Source organism: Sarcophilus harrisii, chromosome 1 (genome assembly GCF_902635505.1).
Source record: "Sarcophilus harrisii chromosome 1, mSarHar1.11, whole genome shotgun sequence".
Lineage (NCBI taxonomy): Eukaryota > Metazoa > Chordata > Mammalia > Dasyuromorphia > Dasyuridae > Sarcophilus > Sarcophilus harrisii.
Window position 1 is genome coordinate 190,687,870 of NC_045426.1, and position 20,449 is coordinate 190,708,318.

Sequence of the window (20,449 nt, forward strand, 5' to 3'; positions counted from 1 at the left end):
CCAAATAATTGTTTTGAAATAAGTCTCTTTATGATTTATTAGTAAATGTTTGATTTCTATACCTATTTTATATATCTATATACTCAAAATCATGTAAAATTTTCTTGAACAAAAAGAGGTCACAAGTGAAAAAAGGTTAAAAAGCTCTAGTCTACAAGAGGTAGCTCTATTTTCTCTCCTTGCACTCTCTTCTTAAACCCTCACAATTTGGCTTCCAATCTTATTATTTCATTTATTTCAAAGTCATCAATGATCTCTTAATTGTCAAATCCAATAGCCTTTTCTCAATCATCATTCTTGAACTCAATGTTGCCTTTGACACTGCTGATCTCCTCCTTGCTCTCTTCTCTCTAGCTTTTCAGGACACCATACCCTCCTAATTTTCCTCTGAGATGGCTACTACATAATACCTATTGCTAGATCTTCATCCAAATCATGCTCTCTAATATCCTAGGCATCCTAAAGGGCTCTCTTCTCCTGGGTCCTCTTTTCTTTTCCTATTATACTATTCCACTCAGTAATCTACATAAAATTCTATTTTTTTTTCTAAGTTCCAATTCTTTTCCTACATGCAGCTCTTTCTCTACTTACTGAGAAAGCTAGGAATAAGATACTCATTATACATATGAAATCATGCAAAAAATATTTCTGATTAGCCATGTTGTAAAGGAAAAAAGAGCAAAAATAATAAAGCAAAAAAATATGTTTCACTGCATTTCCTCAGTGTTCATCAGTTCTCTCTCTGGAAATGGATAACATTCTCATCATAAGTCATTTAGGAATCATCATGGATAATTGCATCTCATCATGCATCATTGCTGTTACTATGTACAACATTCTCCTGGTTCTGTTCACTCCATTTTGCATCAGTTGATATAAGTCTTCCCAGGTTTTTCTGAAACCAATTCCCTCATCATTTCTTAGCACAATAATATTCCTTCACAGTCATATATATCACAACTTGTTCAGCTCTTCCCAATTCTTTGCTACCGTAAAAAGAATTGCTATATTTTTGGTACATATAGATCCTTTCCTTTTTTTTCAGGGGGAGGGGGGTTCTTTGGAATACAAATGTATTGCTGGGTCAAAGGTTAAGGCAGTTTTATAGCCCTTTGGACATAGATATAAAAACTTAAAAATGTAAATATCATTCCAATGCTAATGATTCTCAAATTTACCTTTCTTGCCCCAATTTCTGCTGACCTCCAAGCTCACATCTCCAACTGAGTGGAATATCCAATAGACATCTTAAACTTAATATGTCTATGCTAAACCCACTCCTTTCCCTAACATTTCTTCTACTGTAAAAGGAATTACCATCTTCCTATTTCCTCAGATTCACAATCCAGAAATAATCCTGATTCCTCACTATCACTCACCTCCCCATAATCCATCATTGCCAAGCTTGTTGATTTCACTTTTGTAATATCTCCTGAATATTTCCCATTCTTTCCTCTGATACTGCCACCTCCTTGATAATGCCCTTATTACCTCACACCATACATCTACAATAGTCTGCTAGTGAATTTGCCTGCTTCAATTCTCCCCTCACTTCAATTTATCCTCATTTCCATCACCTAAATTATTTTCCTAAAGCACAAGTCCAATCATGTCACCCCCTACTCAAAAGACTCCAATGCCTCCCTGTTGTCTTCAAAAATCAAATGCAAAATCCTTTGAATGGTATTCAAAACCCTTCATAACATTGCCCCTTTTTCCCTTTCCAATCTTCTTACATTTTATACTCTTCAGTCAAATAACACTGACTTCCTTGCTGTTCCTCAAACACGACACTCCCGCGATTCCCACCATTTCTTCTGGCTGTTCCCAATGCTGAAATGCTTTTCCTCTTCATCTCTACCTTCTAGTTTTCTTGGCTTCCTTTAAATCCCAACTAAAATGCCATCTTCTCTAGGAAGACTTTCCTAACTCATTTTAATTCTAGCACCTTTCCTTTATAATTTCCTATTTATGCTACATATAGATTGTTTTAACATAGTTGTTTGCTTGTTGTCCCCTCCATAAAAATCTAGGTTCATAAGAATAAGGAATGACAGGTCTTTTTGTATTACAGTGTCTGACACACAGTAGGCACTGAATAAAAGTTTACTACCTGGGGGAAAAAAAAACTTAATAAGAATGCTGATAGACTGTTTCCTAAATGTCCAGTCTAAAAAAGTATAAAAACAGCTAAAGTATATATTGCCATAATAATGAAAATAATATGCTAAGATCTAAAAAAGCACCACCTTTAACCTTACTACCACCTGATAGTTCAATAGTTCATAATCAAAGGGATACCAATGATTGTTTCCAATGATAAAAACAGATTTCAACCTAATCATCCTCTGACATAAACATGACTAAACATTTATGTCAACTATACATACCATTTGAATAGTAATGTCTTGGCTATGTCCATTTTATTTTGTTTGTATTCTGTTATTGCCAGGGCCGTCAGGATATGAGCTTTGTCCTGCTCTGTTTCAACAATGGACAAAGCTCTCTCATAGGCTGTTAATTAAAGTGAATTAGAAACAAAAATTAAATGATATGAAAAGTAATCCAAGTTAATATGGAATTATTAAAACAAAGACAAAGAAAATTTACATCTTAACTGTTAGCTTGCTTTCAAGGAATACAATGAGGCTTAGTGAGTTTTTTGGCTAAATTACTACAATGGTGATCCCAGAGAATCTTGTTGCCTTGTGAGATTCCTTTTTCTGCCATCCAACCATTCTCTTACCCTTAGATTTCCCAGAGATTTGGAGGCACCCTATTAGGACACAGCCTGAAGTCATTCTATCTCAGCAACCACAGGATAGCCAAAGATACAAAACCCACGGGCACAATAAATGGATCATATTATACATAGAATTTTGAATAACTGGCCTAACAGTCCAATAAAAACAGCAAGTGTCTTAGCATGCCCCAGGAAAACCCAAAAAGCTGATTTGATTTGATTTTCTGTCCAATTTTAAAAAGTAACTTATTAACTTATAATATTATTTAAACTCAATAACTTTATCAAAGCATTTAAAGTACAAAGATAAATTCTACTCAAGTCTGGGAAAGACATATTCTTTTCCCTCAAGCAACAGACTCACCTTTGTTACTCTCTTGAAAAAGTCCTTTCTTGAATAATGCCAGTGCAAGGCCTATGATGTCATCGAATTCTTCCAGAGGAGTTGACTTAAAAGCTTGTATGGCTTTATCATATTCACCAATAGCACTGAGGGGAAAAGGAATCTAATTTATAACATAAAAAATGAATATGTAATAATCCAAGAATTATTTATTAAGAACTTTTCCTACAGGAAATTCATTTATATTTATTTTTCATAGCTGAGGTTCAATATTCTACCAGACTGAAGCACCATTAAAATAGAATACTAAATATTTGGAAAGAAGTTAAAAGTATGTCTGTAATTCAAACTGAATATTCAAGAAATGTTAATGGCCTCCAAACTTTACTCAATTTAAATTACATGTAAACATTTTTGTCTTAATAATAGCTTAATATATATTCTTTTTATTTATTTATCCATATTTCAAAATTTTATTTGTGTTTTTCTCAAAGTCCATTAGACACATTATTTCACTGAATCACCCAAACTTTACTTAATAAATAGTTGTTAATTGACTGGTTCACCAGACAATTCTATGAAATAGCCAAGTCTGATGATGTCACTTCTCTACTTAATACTTCTGAAGTTCCCTATTAGCCCTAGATTAAAATATAAAGTACTCTGGCATTTAAAATCCTTCACAAATTGAATGCAATTTACTTTTCTCATCTGATAGATTTTTGGTTTTTCCAATACACAACAATCCCTCTCCTGTTTCAGAACCTTTGCACTGGCTGTTCCCTATTCCTGGAATATACTTTCTCCTCACTTTGTCCCCTAAAATTCCTTGTTATCTTCAATGCTCAGTATAAGCCTTATTTTATAAATGAAGTCTTTCCTAATCCTCTCTTCATCCTTCCTTCTATGGGGCCTTGTATTTATTTTAATTTATTCTATTTTTTATGTATGTTGTCTTCCATACTAGAATATAAGCTAGAGTTTCATTTGTCCAGTCCTCCAACACTTAGCATAGTTCTTGGCACATCATCACTTAAAAAATGCTTGTTGATGTGATTATTACATATTTTATAAATAAAGAAACTGAGGCTCATAAAATATAAAGGGCATGTTAATGATTATACATCTAAGCACAATCTGAACTTAGTTCTCTTGACTCTCAGTTTGGTACTCTATCCACTATAAAAGACTGCTTTTTTTATTAGGCCTTATTTAATTAATAGCAGAGAAATTTTTGCAGTTAAAATGAAATTTCAACAAATTTCAATAAAGTACAATTCATTTCTAAATAGGTATCCTTAGTACAATTAAATGTAATGCTATAGTTAATAAATGAATAAAAGAATGATGGCTTTTTTTCCAAGTTATTGATAGTATTAAAAAAAATTTAATAAAAAAAATAGAATTCTGTACTTGCATACCGATTTCCATCAACAGTGATATGCTTAGATCACAGAATCTAAAGTTTGAAAGAACCTTAGAACACATCTAGCTTAACTCTCTCATTTAACAGAAAAGAAAATATAAGCTCAGAGATAATAAGTAATTTGCCCAAGATCAAATATTTAGTAAATAAAAGATTTAAAAAATTTTAGACTTCTGAAATGGAATTCAATAGCTTACTACTTCCTATGTGTAATGAACATGCCTTTAAAAAAAAAAAGCCATACAAGTACATAACTTTACAGTATAACAAGTATGAACATGTTTACTTCCATATACAAAATTAACTTGCAAGTTTTTCTAGTTCAATAAATAAGGAAAATATTATTCACACATAATGTTGCATTTAGAAATAAATCATTGAAAGTTAACCAAAAAGTACTTTTAAAAACTAATAAACTAGAGATAGTTTTTATCTTTTGAATTCATATTCAGGGACAAGGGAAAAGATTTTCCCGGGATAAAATGTTATTGGTTTGGCAAATCCTAATTTTGCAATAAATATTTGTGAAGACAGAAAGAACAATTCTAAGGTTTCAAATGAAGGGATTACATTTTCTTTTAAAAATTTTCATCTCCTGATAGAATAAAACACTTTATTTCTTGCATATGTGTATGTATATTTCTTGCACATATACAAATATATATACACATACATACACATAGTATATGTTTTGTGTATGTGTATATATATTCTTCTGCTGTATACTTGGAAGAAAAATGTATTCCAGATGTAGTGAAAAAAGACAGCAAAATAAGATCCTTCTATGACTTTTAAACCATCTAGTAGGATACATTTTGTTTGAAACCTGGTTCTGTCATTTTACTACTTGTATGACTTTGGGAAACAAGTAATTTATTCTTCAAAATTAGCCTCACTGGGGCACCGATTCCTCAATTGTAAATTGCAAAATGAGGGGATTAAATCGTATGACCTTTAGGTTTCTCTTTGACTCTAAATTTATGAAATGGTAAACTTGAACACTTAGAAATTTAAAAGACAATATAATAGATACTGGTTATGTCTTTATCCAAGTTATCAACAGTCATATGAAAAAAAATGCTCTAAACTAACTAATAATTAGACAGTCATCTGATTGGCAAAGCTGACAAAAAAGAAAAATGACAAATGCTGAACGGGTTATGGGAAAAGAGGGAAATTGATGGAGATAGTTGATAAAGATTTTAACTGGTCCCATCATTCTGGAAAACAATTTGGAATTTTGCCCAAAAAAACCATCAAACCATACATATCCTTTGACTCAAATGAAACCATTATTAGGTCTATATCCATAGTTTGAAAGATATACACTAATTTTAAAATATCTAATCATACTTCATTTCTTATTTTTCATTTCTTCTACAAAATCATTCATGCCAATAAAAGACCACTATGTATTACAAAAGTAAAGACTTCACACTAATAAAAGACCACTATATATTACAAAAGTAAAGACTTCACGCTGACTGCATTTTAATGAACTTTTTTTATAAGAGGTACTTAATCCCTTCCTGCCATTTTTTTCTTAATCAATGAATAATCTGTTGCAAGCATGTCAATAGCATTTAAAATTTTTATTAATTCAAATACTTAGCTAAATTTGAGAGATTAAACTATCAATCCCCCCCCCCTCCAAAAAAATGGATAACTATCCATCTGGTAGAATATTCACTGATACACAAAATCTAGTTATGTTCCCAAGTTGTTGCTCAATTCTTTTGGTCATGTTCAACTCTTTGTGACCCATTTGAGATTTTCTTGACAAAAATACTTGAGTGATTTGCCATTTCTTTCTCCAGCTTAATTTACAGACCAAGAAACTGAGGTAAACAGGGTTAATTAACTTACCCAGCTAGTGTTTGATACCAAATTCGAACTCAAAAAGACAGTCTTCCTGACTCCAGGCCAGAGCTTCTATCTACTATACCAGCTGCCTTGGAGATGTTTTTCCCCCTGAAGGGGGTTTTGATGGATAGATTATTTTTTATTGTCATCTCAGCTCTTTTACATTCTGAAATATCATATTTTAAACCTTTTGTCTTAATATGGTAGCTGCTAAATCTTGTGTGAGTCTGACTGTGGTTCCATGGTATTTGAATAGTTTCTTTCTGGCTGCCTGAAGCATTTTTTATTTGACCTGGAACTAGAATTTAGCTATATTATTACAGGGAGTTTTCAATTGGGATGACTTTCAGGCAGTAATCAGTGGATTCTTTCAACTTCTGTCTTAAGGAAATCAGGGCAGCTTTCCTTGACAATTTCTTGAAAAATGCAATCTAAGTTTAAATATGGCTTTCAGGAAATACAATGATTCTTAAATTATTTTTCATAGATTTATTTTCCAGGTCAGTTGTTTTCTTAATGGGATATTTAACATTTTCTTCTATTATTTCATCCTTTTGACTTTTAGCTTCCCCAGGACTTAAAGCTATTCCAGCTTGAAAAAATTTTCCAGAAGCTGCACTCTTCTGACATAGCTGATAATCACTGATTTATGAGAATGGAACTCCTTAAGTAAGAACAGGTGTTGTACTTTTCTATGTGCATCTTCAGCACTTTGCATAGTACTTTGCACATAATAGATACTTAAGTACTTTATTCATATATCACATTTATACAGCATGCTAAAGTTTTGAAAAGGACATTTTCATATATTATTTTACATGGTCCTCACCATAAAACTATTAAGTAGAAATATTCACAGAAATATTCTCACCATTTTATATTTGAGGAAACTAAGATACAAAAAAATTAAATAATTTGCCCATTACCCATAGTCGGGTAATATCTCCACATTATGAAGAGGTTCTGACAATAAGAACGTTATGGAAGTTCCAGAGCATAATGTAGCTAAGAAATAATACATTTATTTCCAAGTCCAAAGACCAGAGTTCAAATCCTCTCTCTGCTACATGCTACCTTTGTGGTCTCAGATATAGTATTAAATTTGGTTTCACAAGCTCATTTTTTTGTGTGTTGAAAGGCTCCCAAAAAAATTATCTAGTAACCGAAAGATTCTTAATATGGACTCTGAGAATTTGTTGGGGTTTTTTTTTTTTTTTTTACTATTTTGACAACTCTGGATGATTTCAGCTTAACTGGGTTTTTTGGTAACCCCACATTTTATTTTATTTGCTTCAGAATTCTGAAATGGGTTCTAAAGACTTCAAATACAAAAGCAGTTCAATCCTCTAATTTAAGAAAAAAGGAAACAAGAACTATTATACCTGTAATCAAGAAAAAAAGAAAAGAAGTATATGTTCTAAAATATCTTTTTGTGGTGACAAAGAACTGGATATTGATGGGATATGCCCATCAATCAGGGAATGGCTACACAAGTTGGAGTATATGATTGTGATGGAATACTATTATGCTGGAAGAAATGATGAGTGGAATAATATTAGAGAAATATATATAGACTTGAATGAAATAATGAAAAATGCAGCAAGCAGAACCAAGAAAACATTGTATATAGTAACATCAAACACTGTTTAAAGAAATGACTGTGAATAACCCAAGCTACTCTGAATACTATATTCAAATCAACTATAAAGGACCTGTAAAGGAAAATACTATTCACCTCCAGAGAAAGAACTGATAAACAGAAGTACACATAGGATGATTTTACATAATTTATAATTATTTATTTACAAGTATTTATAAATGTATTTATAAATCTGTGCCAAAAGATGGCCTTCTATAGTGTGGGGAGAGAGTAAAGGAGACAGTTCAAACTTAAAATTTTTAAAAATTAAATATTTTTGAAAAATAAATAAAATTTAAATTTAAAAAATAAGAAATAAGGAAACAAGCCTAAAGAAGGATAAATGAAATGCTTAAAGTAAATTAGATAGCACAGTGAAGAAGAAAAGAAATAAGCATTTATGGAGTGCCTAATGCTACATCAGGCAATGTGCTAAGAGTAATACAAATATTATTTTATTTGGTCTTTACAACAATAATAGGAGATAAGTACAATTAATATCACCATTTTACACATAAAAATACTGGGGCCGATTTGACTTGGCCAGGGTCACACAAGTAGAGAGTGCTAGGTCTGAATTCAAGTTTTCCTGACTCCAAGCCCAGGGCTCTCTCTTACTATACCACCAGCTATGGGTAAGAGTAATGGGTTTAAACGCAAGAAAACCTTAAGTTCATATCCTACCACTAGCTGAATGACAATAGTCACATTACTTAATCCTTTTTTATGCCTTGGTTTTCTCACTTATAAAAGAGGGATAATAATAGCACCTACATCTCAGGACTATTGTGGGAATCAAATAGGATAATAATTGTAGAGGATTTTGCAATCTTTAAAGAGCTGTATAAATCTTAGTTGTTAAAGTAAGACAGTGTAACATCTGGCTAGCTTTCTGAAGGGCTTCCGGACAGGCCTTGGTCAGGAATAGAATCTAGAGTATTTTGGCCCAGTCTTGATCTTCGTGGAGGAGTGAAAGAAAGCCACCAGGAGGATGGTCAAAAGTGGAATGTCTCATTTCCAGTCCTTCACAGCCCTTATATACCTTGGTATGATTACATCATTACAGCACACTATGCATGTGTGAACTAGAGAATCATTACATCACCATGCTAAGTACTAAGAATATGTATACTAAAGAACCATCATGTCATCAATTCCACTGAGTTAACAGTTTTAAGTATCCTTGTTTCAAGTATACTTCTCCAGAGTTCTGCCCTTCTACAAATATTTAAACCCAGGTTCCTCCTTCTAAATCTAGTGATCTATTCATTACACCATGCTGCCTTCCTAAATCTATAAAAAGAAGAGATTAGACAGAAAGATCTTTAAGATCCCTTCCAATTATTACTGCAATATTAGTAATAAAAATGTAAAAGCACTACATTTTATAAAGAAAATTATTTTGATTTGCTAGTTAACTTAAGAAAAAGGTTTAACTGCAAAAAGACCTGTGAAGCTTCTGAAGCCATTATATTCAAAATATTTATATGTTGTTAAATGTTATTTTGACTAAGTTTATTCCAAATTTTACAGATTTTCCTCTTTTTAAAGTAAGATTCAGGGGAAGCTAGGTAGTGCAGTGAATAGACCACCAAACCTAAAGTCAGGAGGACCTGAGTTCAAAATCTGGTCTCAGATAACACTTCCTAGCTGTGTGACCCTGAGCAAGTCACTTAACTCCAATTGCCTCAGCAAATAAATAAATAAATAGACAGACAGATAGATAGATAAATGAATGAATAAATAAAGTAAGGTTTATTGCTGATACTACTTTTAATATTTATCACTTATGATTAAGTCTAGGCTTTGGTCTTGAAGTCAGGATGACCTGTTTTTAAATTCTACCACTTAACACACTGTGTAGCTCTTGGCAAGTCACTTAATGGCTCTAAGCATCAGTTCTCTGAAATAAAAGTGCCTACCTCACAAAGGATCAAATGCATGTAAAACATTCTGCAAAAGTTGAAGGACTACATAAATGATAATTATAAGCTATAATCACAAATAAAATAAAGATGAGAAAAGGGGTAAAAATAAATGAACAAAAGTGAAAAAGGCAGAGAGGTATATACAGAAATTGTCCTCAAGTAACTTATAAAGATTTGGAAGAGGTAGAGAAAGAATAAGATTAGTAAAAGATATTTGTGTGTGGTATAGAAAAAAAATTATCTGATCAGTCATAAAAAAACAAAAGAAAATTCGATGGAATAAACATAATGTATCCGTGACCTCCTTCAGAGAAAAGAAAGGGAATTTGCTTGTTGGGGTTTGTGAAGATCTGAAAATTACTAAATGTACTATTAGGTATTGCCACCTCAGTTGTTCTTCAGAGAAGCCTCAGGTAGGGAGGAAACAAGAATCATGTGTAAAACTAGAAATCTGAGAGTCAAATATTCATAATTTGGAGAATAACTACATAAAGAATTTTGTTTTTCTTTAGCATTCTAAAAAGAAGTAAAGGAGCGACATATTCTGTCCCCAATATGCCAACTGGAAGTAAGCAAACTATTCCAACTGAAGCTTAATTAAATTTAAAAGTTTGGCAAACTGGGATTAAATCCAAATTTCAAAAATAGGTTGTCATATTTCAAAAAATTTTAGAGTAAAAACAGCTTATTATAATATTCCCATTTAAAATAATAAATCATTGAAAATTTCATAAAATGCTTTAGGGATAAAAAAAATTAGAACTGACCCCCCCAAAAAAAAAATTAATGGAAAATTATTTGCTTACCATAACAAACGGCCATAATTTCTTACTGTAACATTATAGATTTCTTCTTTTTCTTCATTCTGCAGTAATAAAATTGCCCTTGGCAAAAGAGAAAAAATTTTGAATAATCTATATGTAATAATATTCTTTTCATCTTCATTATGTGAGTTGTAGTTTTCAATTGAGATTATATAAATACTAGATCTGTGGTAACAGCATTTGGGAAAGAGAAGGAAAAAGCAGCATAAAAAAGTACTTAGGTTGTGACTTTATCGTCAACCTCCATTACAGTTAGCAAGACAATAAACCAGAATTGGTTATTATACAATCTCTTGAGCAAGCTAGAGGCTTTTTCCTTTAAACTGTTGCTAGGTGCTGAAAGGCACATCAAGAATATTCTTTCTCTGATGGAACAAATGCATTTAACAAAAGGAACATCATGACATATACCATGAAGATAAAAATTATTTTTTTCTTTTCCTAAGTGTTTCTATTGAGCACAGATAATTCTTACTAACAAAAAGTTACATTCCTCTTAAAACACATAGATAACAGGATTATGAAAAGATTATTATTTCAGGTCTTTTTGTAATATTCTCTGAAAGGTACTTTTTGGTTCTCCTTCCAACTTCCCTGACTAAGCAAATTCATCTTACAAGCAAACCAAACTATAAAGAAATAGAAACTTCTACACAGAAACTACAGACTTCCCTAAAAAAATGTTTTAAATCAGGGAGTAGCATTAAGACTATATATGTATATGAAAACCCAACTTTCCATCTTCCCCATCTTTAGAAATGTTCACGTTCGATGAAAAATTATGAGATTTTACAAACATTTATGTATTTAGTACAGGCATTGCAATTGTACTAGATGTTCTGATAATAATTTCATTAACTTTAATTAGGAAATTTTAAAAATCTTCATTTCTCAAAATTATTAAACATATACTTTACCTTTGGTATGCATCAGCTGCCTCTTTATTCAGTTGTAAATATTCATTTAAATAACCCAACATTGTGAAAGCCGGAGCATAATTCTGAATTCTTTCTGAAAAATACAAATGCCTATACTTTATATATGCTTTATGAATCAATTCTGATTTTGACAAAGACCCTAATTCATAACGCTTTTATATACTAACTTTAAAACTATTATCCCAATGAGTCACTTTTGGCTAAAACATAATTTAATCAAAAGTTACAGTGCTAGATAGTTACAAGCATCATTAAAGTGCCAACCTTACTTGGTCCTTAATATAAAATGTCCAGTCAATTCTCAATTTCTCTTGGACAATATGTAATGGTAATAATATCTTCATAAACCCTGAATATAAAAATGCTCCAAATAAAAATTATTGGATTTGATGCTCACAACAGTCACATAAGTATTACATCTATCATTACTGATATTTTACAGAGAAATGACACTCAAACATTATGAGATTTATCTGTCAGCAAAGGTTGGATTTAAAATTAGATTAAATCTGACTCCTGGCTCAGAGCTCTTTCCCCACCATATACTACAATCTTTACTTACGTGATTTTAAAGTTTAAAACGGCTACATTTTTGTCTCTAAAAAACCCAAAACAAAACAACGTAAAACTCTAGCCCATATTAAAACTTGATTTTTCAAACTTGTCCTATTTGGAAGGAAGCTTTTTTTTTTTTTTTTAAGCAAATCACTTTAACTTGTCCCATAAGTAAATTTAGCAACAATTTCCCTCAGAGATTTTATTTTAACATGTGCTAGATGAAAAGGAAAAAAAAATCTAATAGTAATAACATATGCCAGAGCTCAAAACAAAGCACTTGATCAATTCTATACCTTAAATTTCTAATGTCAAAAGACATTATTAAGACAACAGGACTATATTTGTCAATGTAGATATTGAAATATTAAAAAAGAATTGATATATAACTCTTTATGATGCATAACTAAGAAAAATAAAATCTCAATCACCAAAAGCTTTCTGAAATAAGTTATTCTGGATATCCAACTTTAATTAATAGCTGAGAATTTATTGCTTTAAGTTTTCCATCCTTTTGTAGCTATAGTGCTAAGCACACAGTATATGCTTAATAAATGACTGATAGTGATAATGATGTGCTTCCTTGTCTTTTAAAATAGCATATTAAAACTACTGTTGATGGATAAGGCTGTTATTATGAATAGTCTATATTTTACAATGTAGTCATACCATTAGGAGCACCTTCATTTCTTTGTGTATAGGCAGGATTAGGACAGAGGAAAAATTATATTTGCAGACAAAGAATCTGAATTCAAATCCTAGTCCTGTCATATAGTGTCTGAGTGATGCTGGTTAAGTCACTTAACCTGTCTTGGCTTCAATTTGCTCTTCCATAAAATGATGAGTATGGACTAGATGATCTCTAAGGTCCCTCCCAACTTAAAATCTACGATTCTATGATCCTAAACGGCTTCAAAATGTCCAGATTTTGAGTTCTCATTTCTAATCTTTTGTTTTCTCCTTTGTTATTAGACTGTCAATTCAATTCATCAAATATTTCTAAATACAAACAATAGAGCAGAGGGGCTATTATTTCAGCTACTAATATTCAATATCAGCAGTGAACCCAAGACCCTCTCCTCAATTCTCATTCACTACAGACAGATAATCAGGATTATCATTTGAAATAGTGAATAAAAGGCTTTCTTGAGAATAAAAAGCATGACCAAATAAATTTGGGAATAGTTTTTCAGGTATTTTGTTTGTTTGTTTGGTGATTAGTTCTTGCCTCTATTACAGGTAGGTAGTATATCAGAATTTGTTTTATTCTGTTGATAAATAAATTCTAAAAATTATTAATTTTTATTAATTTAACCTTTAATTGTTCTTTTCTTGCTAAAAAAATCAAATTTTATGTAATTTTAATTCCTTTTTTGAAATGAATAACATATCAAAAAAATGTCAGACAGAGAATAATTGGATTTTAGTAAGGTAATTAGCATCATGATATTTTAATGCATAACATAAAGCTATGTATATTAAGCAACAGAACACTTAGTTTTGGAATGATTGAATGCAGAGTATCAATTAATTAAATAATCTCAACCATGAGAGAGCTTTCTAATGGAATGTCACTGGTTCTATTTTAATCAACATTTTAATTAGTCATGAAGGTCCAAAAGACACTTGATAAAAGTTTGAAAATGATATGAAGCAAAGGATAGCTAATAAAATGAATGAAACAATCAGGATACAAAAAAAAAAAAAATACATGCAAATTTAAGTTTAAAGTTTAAATTAATAGGGATAAAGTTCAGTCCTATATTTACTTTAAAAAAATCAATTATATAAGAAAAAGAATGGATGAGACAAAGGCAGAAAGTAATTCTTCTGAAAAAGGATTTTAAGTTCTAAGTGGCCCATAAGTTCCAAATGAGTCAACATGCAATATAACAACCAAAAAGAAAAAAGCTAACTTCCTCTTAGGTTGACTGAAGCATGGAAGGTGACAATCCTAGTGTACTCTTACTCGGTCAGGTCACATCTGGAGTACAGTATCTTTTTCTAGATACCACATTTTAGAAGGGACACTGAAAAGTGAAGCACATCCAGAAGGAAGGCTTAAAGGATTGGAAAGACTTAAAACCATATTATAAAAAGATAGGTCAGAAGAATCAACTTAGAAAAGAGATACTTAAGAAATAACATGAATGTCGTCATCAAATATCTGAAGGATTTTTACATGAAATTACCTTGTCTGCCTCTGATGGACAGAACTAATATCACTAAATGAAAGGCACAGAGAAGCCTATTTTTAGAGCACTTATTACATTAGGCATGACAACAACCTCCCTAAATTACCAATTTACTTATCTATAAGATAAGAGGAAGGAATTACACTAAGGTGATTTGTAAGATCTTTTTTAACTATGTAATTCTACAATTGTACGGATCACTTTCCATTAGATAAAAATAAGACTTTTGTCATTCTTCAAACTAAATCAAATGGTTAATATTATAATAATGTAATATAATCAGAGATGACCCTACATCCAAATATATGCATTGTTACAAAAATCATTTAACCACTGTGTAGTAGTTCACTAAGCAATAAAAATAAAAGAATAGCACACTGTTTCTGAGTACCATCAAAAGAAAATAATACTTAGAATAGTAACTTAAAATTTTATAATACCTGTATATTTGCTCAAAACAACTTGTGCTGCTGGAATGGCATTCATCTGGAGGATATTATAGCGGTACAGCTCCGTTTCTCTGTTTGTCCTATCTTGTAGTGTTGTACATACCCAATATGCATAACCTATTGCTCCCTCTGTCTTTAAAGGGAAAAAAAAAATAAAATGTGTATTTAATTGGACATGGCGTTAACTATCATGCAATTAAAAACTATGATTTAAACGATGTATTTCTATTCCAGGAAATTTTCTAAATCTTTAAGAAAACAGTTTTCTATAACACGAAATTGAATTTTATTATCAAGTTTCATTGCTATCTAACACACTTAAGCACATACTAATTTCCAAAATATTATAATGAATCAAATTACTTAAAAGTTCTTCCTTTAATTTTGAATGTACAGTAACAGTCATGAAGAATATACAGAAAGTAATGTCCCATCCAGAAGGCTGAATTCTCTTTTCTGTGGTTACAGTTCAGCAGGACAATACTAACTTATCAACAGTAAAAAATTAACACAAAATTTATTCAAGAATTAGGGAAATTCAGGTATATTTTCATAATACCCCAAAAAATAGAATTATGGAAAGACAAAAAAGCCTTTGGACTTTATAAGTTTGTCACTTTCTTATGAGAATCTCCTTATGTATGAGTTGCTATTCTACCTATTAAATTATAACATCTTAACAGCTAGAGACAAAAGTGAGAAGACTTTCATCTAACAAGAATTGGCTATGTTCCTATTAGGATAAAATTTTTAATAAACACTTTCCACCTCCAATTTTGCCATATTAAATTTCTACACCATCAATTTTATTGATAAGCATAATATTTGGTTTCATCACTAATGAATGCAAAATTTAAAATGCTAATTCTTACGTGCATATTGAGTTCAGTAGTATGCCGAAAGAGATCCATTGTGTCATAACTTCCAACTGTCTCTGCAATAAGTGCCTACAGATGAAGAGGAGAGAAAAATTTTTTTTACTACATAGTTTCTGGAGACAAAGATTCACTAACACAGCAAGATAATATGCTAATTCTGATTCAGTCTTGATTATCTCTAATCAACCAGTGACTTGACTGGGCTAACCCTTAAACTGGACAAATCTCCCAGGATGTCTTCTTAGAATAAGACATTGAAAGAATGCTCCAGGTGATATTCTTCAGGGACTGAATCCCCACTGTACCCCTTTCTCTCCCACTTAGAACCTAGCCATTTCTTATTGGTATTAACAGAAATACTTTGATCAAACTTCCTTTTAGGTAATGACCAAGCTTCATCCTTGTATTTATGCAACATTCAGTTTGTTCTTTCCATTTAATTATTGCAAACGATGTGGCATATCATTGTTTTCAACTGCCATATAGACTGATTGGAGACTTCTGCCTTCTCATTTATCTCACTGGTTCAGAAATTACATAGATATCAAGGTGGAATATAACTTAAGAAACGTACCAAACTAAGTTTGGTTGAATAACATAGCCAAAAATAGCACAACATAAGAATGTATTCAGGGGTTATGATCTGAGTCAAGGAAGCATATATCAAATACTAATGAAATGATTGATTTTGTAAAGTATGGAAAGTATTTTTCAAAATATTGAAGTGAATTCAATTCAATTCAACAAGCACTTATTAAACCCTGACTATGGGCCAGGAGCTGCACAAAGTGCCTCAAACATCAAAACAAAAAACAAAACTGTCTCTTTTCTGAAAAAAAAAATGTACATAGAAAAATAAATACAGAATATATATAAAGTAAATAGAGAGGAATTTAGAGGTGGTAAGGGAGAGCCCTAACAGTGATGGGATGGGATAAGGCCCTAATGGACAAGGAAGTACCTAATCTAAGGTTTGAAGGTAACTGGGGATTCCATGAGATAGAAGTGTAGGAAAGTAATCCACATTTTAGGGATAGCCTATTCAAAGGCAGAGAAGCTTGAGATTGATATAAAACAGCTAAAAAGCAAGTTTAGCCAGATTGTAAAGTATGTAAGGGAGAGTAATATGTTATCAGTCTGGAAAAATGGGCTCGAATCAGATAGGAATGGCTTTCAATGTCAAACAAAGGGATTTGTATTTTATTCTAGGAGTAACAAGGAGAAACTAAAAGTTACACAGGAGAGGGAGTAAAATGATCGGGTGTTTTACATATCAATCTGGTGGCTTTGTGGAAATGAATGAAAGAGGGAAGAGACTGGAGGAAAATGGAAGAATTAGCAGATTATTTTAATAGTCCAAGCAAGAGGGATGAGGACCTGCACTAAGGAGATCATAGCATTGAGTGGAAAGAGGACAAAGTCACTGAGGTAGAATCTTTAATACTTAGCAAATGATTTGGGGACAAAAGAATACAACAGATGAGAGAAGAAATTCAAGAAAAACTCTGTGTTTCAAAACCTGAATAACTAGAACAATGATAGTGTCAGGAAAAATATATGGCTTTAGAAAAAGTTGGGGGGGGGAGGGGAAGAGGGGGAGGAGGTAGAAGGGTGGCATGAGGTTGAAAGAGTGAAGAAATAAGTTCTGCTTTGGATGTGTTAAGTTTGAGACTCCCACAGGACATTCAAGTTTTTGTCCAGTAAACACCTGGTGAATAGGAACTGGAGCTCAAAATAAATTGAGTAAACAACTTTGGCAGTTATCTACACAAAGGCAATCATTGAATCTATGGAAGCTGGTCATTAAGACATAATATAGAGAAAAGAGGTCTCTTGAGCTCTGGGATCAAACAAATTAGACTGAAGAACAATCTGTTGGATAGAAAAACCAGTAGAAATTAGTGCCACAAAAATTCAGGCAGGACAAAGTATCCAGAAAGAAATTATTAAAGGCATTAAAAGCTACAGAGAGGTCTAGAAGGATGAGGAATGAAAAAAGATCATTGGCTTTGCCAGTTAAGAAAGATCAAGGATAACCTTGGATAAACACATTGCAAATTGAGTGTTAAAAGTCAGAAGCCAGACTGCTTCTTAAGGGTCATTAAACTCATTCAATCCTAATTTTAGTGGGTGACAATTTTTATAAATAATCTTTGAAGCAATACTTCATCTAATACCATTTATAATAACACTTCCTAAAATTCATTATAATGAATTAGTTTTAGTGAATTACTATTACTACAGGTACCATATGCTAATATGAATGTCACCTTTCTGAGTAAGTTTTCTTAGAAATATCTTAAAGAGAGATCATATCCATGGGAAGGAAAAATAAATACACTTCCTACAATAATGCTGAATAATTCTGTTTAACAAATTTTATCAAATAAAAAACAATCTAAAATACTACTGAAAAAACAAAATATGAAAAAAATTTTCTGAATTTTCTTTTCTTACAAGAAATATTTTCAAACAAAATTAAGAAGCCATTAATACAGCAAAATTGTCTTGGTTAACAGATTTCTATGTTATTAAGATGGCAGACTTTTAAAAATATTTTTTATAAGAGGGAACAATCCAAACATCCCAAAGTTTTTAAAAGAAAATTGAGATCTTAAACAAATGAACCTATTCTCTAAAATACAATGAAGATATAATTAGAATATTCATCTCTTACCTGCCCAATCCAACACATTAAGTAAGACGGATCAAGGGACTGAGCAACTTTGAAGGCTTCATGAGCTGGCTATAAAAATGCATTTTAAAAAACCACCATTAAATATTAGGTTTCGCTTTCCTGTAGTGACTAAATACAGTATAATACACTAAAATAGTGAGTTAAGCAAAAAAAAAAAAAAGTTAAGCATGATATCAAATTCAATATTATTAGAGAGAAGAGAAAGGAAAAAAGAAAAAAAACTTTATCCAGAACCTTATCTATTTACTAGTAACAAGTATTGTTCTGTACTCTAACTAGTTCCCACCATCTACAAAGTTGGGAACTTAATACATAGTACACAGATACTTTGGATCTTAGACCAAGACTCAGGTTCACTCACAAAGAGAACAAAGTTCCCAGAGTCCCAAACTATGAAACAATCCTAGCCCTCTCCATCACCCACTGACTTCTTCGTTAAACTTCACTTTCAACTTTAAACAAAGGGATTAAATTAGTTTACACATTTTATGTCTAACCTAACTGGAATAGTAAATGTTAACAATTTGTTTTATGAGCTAGAACAGACGATGTGCAGACACAATATTATCTCTAGAGATTTATGAGAAAGCTTGCAAATATGATTGAATAACACTCCAGCTATTTTAGTCTCTAATTTTCTCATGGGTGAAAGTTCAAACCTGCCAAATCAAGCAGTGGTTTTGTAGAGGGATTAGCACTTACTAAAGTCAAGAGCTAAGTAATCCAAGTAAAGCTGGCTGAAATTAAAGATGGCTGAATTTATAAAGGTGCTCTTCCAATATTTTATTCTGCCCTGCTTCCTACCAAGTGAAGCCTACTGTCACCTACATTTCAATATGAATGGGAATTTATAAAATTGCTGTTGAAAATGAATACATTTGAGACAGATACACTACTCTTCTTCCCACTGGAAAGGCAAAGGAAAAATAAATAACACTTCTAATATATTTACAGAACAAAAAGATTATATCTAAGATTGTTTCTAAGATTACCATCAAATCATCAACATTACAACATTGCTTCAATTCATTCTCCATAATAGTTCTACTTGAATGTCTCATGATGCTAGCTAGATGTGGTCACTGCTCACATTAGCGAAGAATAAGCTTCAGTTAAGCACTTGACCTTATGTCGACTGAGAACCAAGTTCTAAAAAGGTTTATCATTAACCAAAGGATGAGAAATGTTTTGGTGACAACAATTCATTGAATGAAGAAGATGGAACCTACATTCATGCAGGAACCACATTCATGCAAAAATTACCTATATCAAATGAAATAATAGGTTTTTTGAAGAATAAAGTGTTGAAGTTTCACTCCATCAACTAAACTTTATCAGTACTTTACTAGGTACATGTTTTTTGTCAAGACCTATGATTTCATCAATATAGAGAGCATCCATGCAGATTAAGAAATATGTAATTTAGAGAGCAAACTGGTCAAAAAAGTACAAATATCATGAAGTAATTATTGATATTTGAATATAAACAGAAAATGATTCTAGGTCTTTAATGCTGACCTCCCCTTGATACCCCAGAAAAAAGAAAATTTTACCTCAATATTTTCATTTGCTAGATATAAAACTCCCAAGTTTGTCCATGCAGTAGCATTCTGCATAAAAAAAGAAAATTCAGTTGCTTTGCTACATGGTTTTCTCAGAAAAACAAAAATGCAAAATTTGGAATACTCTCAAGTGATGATTGCACTTACAATTTGTTCAGCTTGGATTGATTTGATGAAACAGTGTTGGGCAAGAGCATAGTTTCCAATGCCTGAAAAACATGAATTGTGATTTAAGTAAGCTTTATGAATATGAACAAATAATTCTCCAATGTGATTGAGTATTACTTAATTCTTACCACTGTGACAAGCAACCACACCAAGGGCATTCCAATACAAATGGTTATTACTATCCAGTCTCACTGCTTTTTTCAGACACTAGAAAGACAAAAACTTACATTTTACTTCTTG

The 20,449-nt window shown here is 31.7% G+C and overlaps 1 protein-coding gene across 9 annotated transcripts in view; it reads right to left on the bottom strand.

The window, feature by feature from the left end:
• Nucleotides 1–20,449, bottom strand: part of TTC37 (tetratricopeptide repeat domain 37) — a 114,716-nt gene that overhangs the window by 41,194 nt on the left and 53,073 nt on the right. For all 9 annotated transcript variants that reach the window (XM_012541374.3, XM_023496062.2, XM_023496057.2 and 6 more), the window contains 10 exons: nucleotides 20,338–20,416; nucleotides 20,189–20,250; nucleotides 20,033–20,089; nucleotides 18,459–18,527; nucleotides 15,776–15,850; nucleotides 14,895–15,036; nucleotides 11,684–11,777; nucleotides 10,749–10,826; nucleotides 3,108–3,232; nucleotides 2,391–2,514 (listed from right to left, as the gene is read on the bottom strand). In XM_012541374.3, the coding sequence (XP_012396828.1) occupies nucleotides 2,391–2,514; nucleotides 3,108–3,232; nucleotides 10,749–10,826; nucleotides 11,684–11,777; nucleotides 14,895–15,036; nucleotides 15,776–15,850; nucleotides 18,459–18,527; nucleotides 20,033–20,089; nucleotides 20,189–20,250; nucleotides 20,338–20,416 (905 nt within the window). The remainder of the gene's footprint in view (nucleotides 1–2,390; nucleotides 2,515–3,107; nucleotides 3,233–10,748; nucleotides 10,827–11,683; nucleotides 11,778–14,894; nucleotides 15,037–15,775; nucleotides 15,851–18,458; nucleotides 18,528–20,032; nucleotides 20,090–20,188; nucleotides 20,251–20,337; nucleotides 20,417–20,449) is intronic.